Source organism: Bidens hawaiensis, unplaced genomic scaffold, assembly GCF_021521415.1.
Source record: "Bidens hawaiensis isolate Kalapana, Puna unplaced genomic scaffold, B.hawaiensis_p1.1 tig00035365_1, whole genome shotgun sequence".
NCBI classification, from domain to species: Eukaryota; Viridiplantae; Streptophyta; class Magnoliopsida; order Asterales; family Asteraceae; genus Bidens; species Bidens hawaiensis.
In genome coordinates, this window is record NW_027505363.1 from 68,985 (window position 1) to 76,614 (window position 7,630).

Genomic DNA, 7,630 nt, shown 5'->3' on the forward strand with positions numbered 1-7,630 from the left:
CATGAGAGCAAACTAAACACGTTGCATGACAACTTGACACAAAGCAATGTTTGGTTTGAAAAAGGACAACGGTGTTATTCAAATTTATTAATGTCGGTGATTTGTATCTTTTAAAATTCAAAATTATAATCACCTAATTATATATACCATCCCGTTGTTTGGATGGTAATCATTTATTATTTTTTTATATGTTAATAAGTTAAAATTGTTACAGTTGGTAACTTTCACACATAAGGCCAAATTATTATTATTATTATTATTATTATTATTATTATTATTTGAGCGACTAACACTCATAATCCTGTAAGGGGGTGTTTGGTAGAGGGAATTGAGGGGTGAGAAATGGAATTGGAAAGAATTCTCTTGTTTGTTTATGAAAGAAAGAGGTGAGAAATGGAAATAAACCATTTCCATTTCTCTGATTTTGTTTCTCTAAAAAAAGCGGAGAATTGGATTTCTAGGGTTTCATTTCTCCCATTTTCCTCCTTTTCCTTTCAAACTCTTTCTTTTCTCTCTGTGTATAGAACTCAGGAACACAGCGGCAGTCACCTGACATCCATCAGCATCGCCGCCGTACCTGGAATCAGCTTCTATCAATCATTTAATCATCACCAAACCTAACCTGTGAGTTCTCCTTTAATCCAACACTTTGTTTTCATTATACATCTTATTCTATTAGCTTTGTACAAATCAATAATTATTAAGTGGTAGAACATGAATTAGGTTTATGTTGTTGATTAAATTAGCAACTGCTTCAATATTCTTAGCTAAATGAAGTTTAGATTTAACAGACACAAAGCAAACTGATTCCAACAATTCAATTCTCTGACCGTATGTTCCACATCCCCACGTTGTCCAGCGCGATATAGATTGCTGTCCATGCCTTCGGGTACACCTATAAAAACACATCATCTCGGTTTTAGTGTAATGATACGAGCCTTGCGGGTTCGGTCTAGGCCCGCTTGCAGTAAGGTTCCATCTCAATGTTCGAGCCTGCATCAGGGACCAGGCAATCTGTGTGGTGGGGCCACCAGGGGGAGGGCCCGAGACCCCAATTCTAGAGTTCTTGTAGTGGAGAACAGCGGTGGTTGTGAGCACATGACGGGTGAAGCGTGAAGACACGACAACGTAGTAATCTTTGACTTGCTGGTTGGCAGTGACCAACACGGAAGCCGACTGTCCAACGTGGAGATCAAGCGAATCGTAGGTGTTCTGGACCGTGTGTGATCCTTCCACTTCCACAAGTTTCATTTTATGTCCTTGAATCCTAAAGTTGATAGATGTCTGCAACCCGACGTTTGATATTCTGAACCGGTATGTTTTCCCTTGTTCGACATCAAAGGTGTAACCGTTCCAGCCACGCCCGTTGATGATAAGTCCATCAGGATTAGAAATGCTCTTGCCCATGTCCAATATGTGTCTTAATCTCTACAAACACCAAACACATTAATTAATCAGTCAAACTAATTCAATTTCAAATATTATGCAAAGCTAATTAAACTAGCTAACCAACCTGGTGGCCTTTTTTTTACCAATCCCCGGCAAGAACCGTGTGATCTCCAGCAGGGAAAGGAAACGGGACTGGAATGCGTGGGCGGCTGTAGATTTTAATGCCACCGTAGCCTCCAGCCGCCTTCTGCACGCCAAGTGAAGGGAAGTAAAAGAAGCTACCAATCTGATCCTTGGCTTGAAGCATGTATGTGAAATTCTTGCCAGGTGGGATTGGACAAGTTGTACCATAAGTACCATCTTGCCATGAGTTTCTTCTGTGTTGTAGTCCATTCCTGAAAAAATAAGTTTAGTGACTTGTGCATTATTATTATTATTATTATTATTATTATTATTATTATTATTATTATTATTATTATTATTATTATAGCATGAAATCTAACATAATAATGTCACATGAGCATTCACATATATTGTCCCTACAAAATATGCAAGTATTTAATACTCCTCTATTAAAAGGGGTGACCTTTTGAAAACAAAAAACATTCAGCAAGTCAGTGAATAAAGTAGCCTGTAATCATTTTTCTTGCTTTCATGATCACTTTGTTGCTAATATTTGGATTATATTTTGGAGTTATTTGTTTTTCTTGAATTTTCTTATATTTTTATGTGTAGATGGCAAGATCACCTTCCAGACAAAGAATAGTTGCCATAGGTGCATTTTATGTCATTTATGTTACGATTCGTTGGTGGATGTTGTGTACTTATCATTTGCGTCGGTCGATTGAGTCAATGACTTTACGTACAAAATATTTAATGAGTTACCATAATAGGCGTGAAAACATGGTGAGGATGGTTTATGAAAGTGATGTTACGAGTGTTGTTAACATAAGAATGAATATACATGCATTTACAACACTTTGTGATATGCTAGAAACTAGAGGGGGACTAAAGAATAGTAAAAACATGCTAGTCGATGAGCAAGTTGCTATGTTTTTACATACCCTTGCTCATAATGCAAAGAATAGGATACTAGTCAACAGATTTCATCGGTCCGGGGAAACTGTAAGTCGGTATTTCAAGTTAGTCTTAAATGCTATATGTCGATTACACAAAGAACTCTACAAGTCACCCGTGCCAGTGCCAGATAATGAAACTGATGAAAGATGGAAATGGTTTAAGGTTAGTCAAACACATTTTTTATTAAAGATATTTTTTGCTAACATAAATTAGTAAGTAATGTTTTCTTTTAACTCAGGGTTGCTTAGGAGCATTAGATGGAACATACATTAAAGTTAAAGTCCCTGCTATTGATAGAAAACCTTATAGGACAAGAAAAGGGCAGATTTGTACTAACGTACTCGGAGTATGTACGAGAGACCTTTTATTTACGTATGTTTTAGCGGGATGGGAGGGTTCTGCAGCTGATAGTAGAGTTTTGCGTGATGCAATCAGTAGACCCAATGGTCTTAAAATAACTCCGGGTATGTGATAGACAATTTTCAAAGAATATACATAGATTTAAGTATGGTTGGGATGAACAAAAATGTTGTATTATTGCCGATGATAGTGTTTGGAATGAATACGTGAAGGTATATTCTAAAAAATATATTTTTTAGATTTTAAAATTTTAGTCTAATTTATTTGTAATTGTCTTGTAGTCTCACAAAGGTGCTGTGAATTTTCGTGACAAGTCATTTCCTTTCTATGACAAATTGTGTACCATATTCGGTAAGGATAGAGCTACTGGTAGTAAAGCAGTTGACCTTGGAGAAGAAGATGTTGTTCAAGAGACGCAAAAAAGCTCACCTGTTGATATTGAAGACTTTGATTTTGTTGATGAAGCCGTTCCAAATGTTGATAGATCTGAAGGACAAACAGGAAGTGTAACAAGCAAGCGCAAAAGAGGTAGAAGCACGGATGCAGATGAGATATATCGAGAGTCTTGCAAAGATATCAAGGAAGTTTTGCTTCGATTTGGGGAGATGGTGGGTGAACAACTTAGCAAAGAAGGTATGGAGGCTCGTGAAATCTATGAAAAGGTTAGTGATGAGTTGAAAGCTTTACCAGGTATCACTACGAAAAAACGGTTCAAAGCAGCTCATTTGATTGGTAAAGATGTGGATCTAGGACGTTCTTTTCTTGCGTTGACAATAGAAGAGAAAATTGAGAGGTCGAGTTGTATACCGATGGTTCAATGGGATAGTTGTGTATGGTTGAAGTATGTTTTGTATGTGAATTGGTTTTAACTATGGTTGATGTTTTTTGCTTAAAAACTATGTTTTGTATGTGAATTGGTTTGATCAATGCATATTTTGGTTGGAATTTATGCATCTTTTTATATGTTTTTTATTTTTTAGTAAATATTTGTTATGAATAAAATACTTGTGCTAATGATAAAGTTGATATAATTCTCTGTTTATTTTCTATGTACCAAACAAGAGAAATGATTCTCAGCTATATTTCTCTACTGAAATCTCTGTACTACCAAACAGAACAGTCAATTCTCATTCTCCAGACCAATTCTCTTTCTCTGCAATTCCATTTCTCTATTCCATTTCTCTACAATTCCATTCTCTGTACCAAACACCCCCTAAGAGAGGTACTTTCAAAATTCTCTATTTTAAAACTCAAACCTACCTTCAAAAGAAGGAAACATATTTAGAGAAAACTGCCTTGACCATCCCACCGGCCACCAAAATGATGATACCCGGCCCAAAATAATTTTGATTGTCATGTGTAATATAATACATAAAAATTGGACATGATAATTAAGTAATACCTAAACTCCCTTTACACAAGCTACAATCATATGTTAGCTCAGCAAGGGCAATGACAAACTTATTTGACTTTTAAATATGAGTAGTTTACCACGAATCTTTTAAGTATGATTAACACCATATACTAGGTTAGTTAAAAATATTAAATGAAGTGTTCGGAGTGCAATTGGCCACAAAGCATGCTACATGAGAACTTAACAAGTTTGGTGAGAACTTCTTTTTGCTCGAACTAATCTATCCCAAACTAAATTACACCAAACCATTATAAACCGGACCTAACATCAAGAGCAGCTTCACCACTCTAACTCCTATTGGCTTTACCATTGGACCCAACCCCTCACCCCCCATTTAAGAGGTGTTTGCTTACTAATTAAACAAACCAGGTGAATTAGCAAACCGATCGAACCGGACTATATTATTATTAGTTTTTAATTTATTTCTCTTATTAATTAAACCCAACTAATATATATACTACTCTGTATTCTATATTTTATTTATGTAATATTATAAATCTACAATAGTATTACATGACTTGTATGTATACTTTTCATTTAAAGTCCTTTTAAAAACTGAAAATGAAACCGATTTAAACCAAGTGCCACTTGTGAATATATGTCATAGAAACAAAAGCCAACGTTTAATTCCATCACCAGACCAATCTATGTCATCTTATCCATCCTGCCACACCCACACAATTCCCTTGGCCTAAACTCATCTTCCATGTCACCTTCCTCACCTCACATTATTATCCACCATCATATCGTATCGTATCGTACCACCAATACTACTGTCCGCTTTATCCCACAAGCATGGCCGCAACCAACCCACCCGACCGACGAAACTCCAACACTCAACTGTTGGAAGAGCTTGAAGCCCTTAGCCAAACACTTAGCAACACCAACACCTCATCCATTCCCATTCCCATTCCCACCACCAAAAACCGACGAACCAACTCGCTCGTCCTCACCCGAACCTCAATCCCACCTATTAAAACCGACGACGACGCGACGAAAATCAACCCGAAACCGCGTGCAAGGCGCATGTCGTTATCGCCTTGGCGGTCTCGTACAAATGAGGACCAAACTAGCCAAAAACAACAGCCTGCGGTTAGTAGAGATATGTTCCAAGACAGCAGCAGTAGTAATAATAATACATCAACATCTGAAAAGAAAGGCGGGTTATGGAACTGGAAGCCAATTCGGGTTCTTACCCACATTGGCAAACAGAAGCTGAGCTGTTTGTTGTCTGTAGAAGTGGTTACCATTCAAGGGCTGCCTGCATCCATGAACGGGCTGCGGTTATCCGTTTCGGTTCGAAAAAAGGAAACTAAAGACGGTGCTGTGCAAACAATGCCTTCAAGGGTGTCTCAAGGGGCTGCAGACTTTGAAGAGACTCTGTTTGTGAGGTGTCATGTGTATTGTACTCCGGCTGGGAACGGGAATTCGCGTGCGAAATTCGAGCCTAGACCGTTTGTTATCCACGCGTTCGCGGTTGACGCTCAAGAGCTGGATTTCGGACGGCATACGGTTGATTTAAGCCAGTTGATTCAGGAGTCTGTGGAGAAGAACATTGAAGGGACACGAATTCGGCAATGGGATATGAGTTTTAATCTTTCAGGGAAGGCGAAAGGGGGCGAGTTGGTTATGAAACTCGGGTTTCAGATTATGGAGAAAGAAGGTGGAGCTGGGATTTATAATCAAGTTGAGGGGGTGGTGAAATCGGGTAAATCGAAGACTTTCTCGCCTTCGTTTGGGCGAAAACAGTCGAAATCATCGTTTAGTATTCCCAGCCCGAGAATCCCAACTCGGACTGAGGCGCATGCGACTTCTCAAGGAGAAGGGAATGAGGATTTTCAAGGGATTGATGATCTCAATCTTGATGCACCGGCACCTCCTCAGAAACCGGTGCAAGCGCCTGTGAAGCAGTCACAGGCGCCTCCACCGGTTCAGAAGAGTGAGGAGGAGCCGGAATTGGACCTTCCGGATTTTGAAGTTGTGGATAAGGGGGTTGAGGTGGAGGATAAAGATGGGACGGATGGAACGCATTCGGAAGCTAATTCGGATAAACGATCGGTGACGAGTGAGGTTGTTAAGGAAGTGGTGCATGATCAAGTTCATTTGACAAGATTGTCCGAGCTCGATTCCATCGCGCATCAGATTAAAGCGCTTGAATCTTTGATGAGGGAGGAAAAGAATGATGAAAATGATGAAGAAAATGAATCACAAAGACTAGATGAAGATGAGGATAAAGTGACAAGAGAGTTTTTGCAGATGTTAGAGAACGAAGACGGGAAAGAAGCCGCGTTTAACAGTCGAGATGTGAATACCGGTTCGTCTGTTGATGGTGACGACGGAGACGAATCAAAGGTTTACATCCCAGATCTCGGGAAGGGATTAGGCTGCGTGATTCAAACACGAAACGGAGGGTATTTAGTATCAATGAACCCGTTTGATAATCTGGTTGCGAAAAAAGACACTCCGAAACTCACAATGCAGATATCGAGACCGATGGTTTTAGCATCGAACGAATCATTAACGGGTACTGAACTGTTTCAGCAAATGGCGGCACTCGGGTTTGAGAAACTTAGCTCAGAGATATTATCATTGATGCCCATGGAAGAACTTGTAGGGAAAACAGCAGAACAAATAGCTTTTGAAGGCATTGCGTCCGCGATTATTAGTGGCAGGAACAAAGAAGGAGCCAGTTCTAGTGCGGCTCGGGCCATAACTGTGGTTAAGTCGATGGCCACGGGTATGACTACGGGAAGGAGTGATAGGATATCGTCGGGTATTTGGAATACGAACGAGGATCCGGTTACTGGGGATGAAATACTCGCATACTCGTTGCAGAAGATTGAAGAGATGGCGGTTGAAGCATTGAAAGTTCAAGCGGATTTAACTCAAGAAACCGCTCCGTTTGATGTGCAACCGAGTAATGATAGTAACCATAGCCCGTTTGCGAATGCTGTTCCGTTAGAAGATTGGATAAAGGATAACACGGTTGGTGCTGATAATGCAGAAGAACACATCACCATAGCGGTCGTGATTCAAATGCGGGACCCTTTAAGACAATACGAAGCGGTTGGTGGTCCGCTTATTGCACTGATCCACGCAACGTCTGTTGAAGGGGAACCGAATCAAGAAAAGAAGTTCAAAGCGGACAGTTTAAACGTGGGCGGTCTGAAGCTAAGAAGCGGAGGGAAAAAGAATGATTGGGACACCGAGAAGCAGAGGCTAACCGCGATGCAATGGTTGGTGGCTTACGGGCTGGGGAAGGCGGGGAAGAAAGGGAAGCGGGTGTTGGTTAAGGGTCCGGATCTGTTGTGGAGCATATCGTCGCGTGTGATGGCCGACATGTGGCTCAAATCGATACGGAATCCGGATGTTAAGTTCACAGCATGA

At 40.0% G+C, this 7,630-nt stretch overlaps 1 protein-coding gene and 1 pseudogene across 1 annotated transcript; one reads left to right on the plus strand and one right to left on the minus strand.

Annotated features, from left to right (window-relative positions):
* Positions 1-690: 690 nt before the first annotated feature.
* Positions 691-4,577, minus strand: LOC143612700 (L-ascorbate oxidase homolog; annotated as a pseudogene).
* Positions 4,578-4,922: 345 nt separating this feature from the next.
* LOC143612703 (protein PLASTID MOVEMENT IMPAIRED 1-like) lies at positions 4,923-7,630 on the plus strand. Its single transcript, XM_077086620.1, has one exon. It carries the CDS (start codon positions 5,039-5,041, stop codon positions 7,628-7,630), a length of 2,592 nt encoding a protein of 863 aa, XP_076942735.1. The 5' UTR covers positions 4,923-5,038.

Excerpts from the sequence above, each read along its gene's own strand:
- LOC143612703 (XM_077086620.1), top strand. The coding sequence starts at position 5,039 with ATGGCCGCAACCAACCCACCCGACCGACGAAACTCCAACACTCAACTG.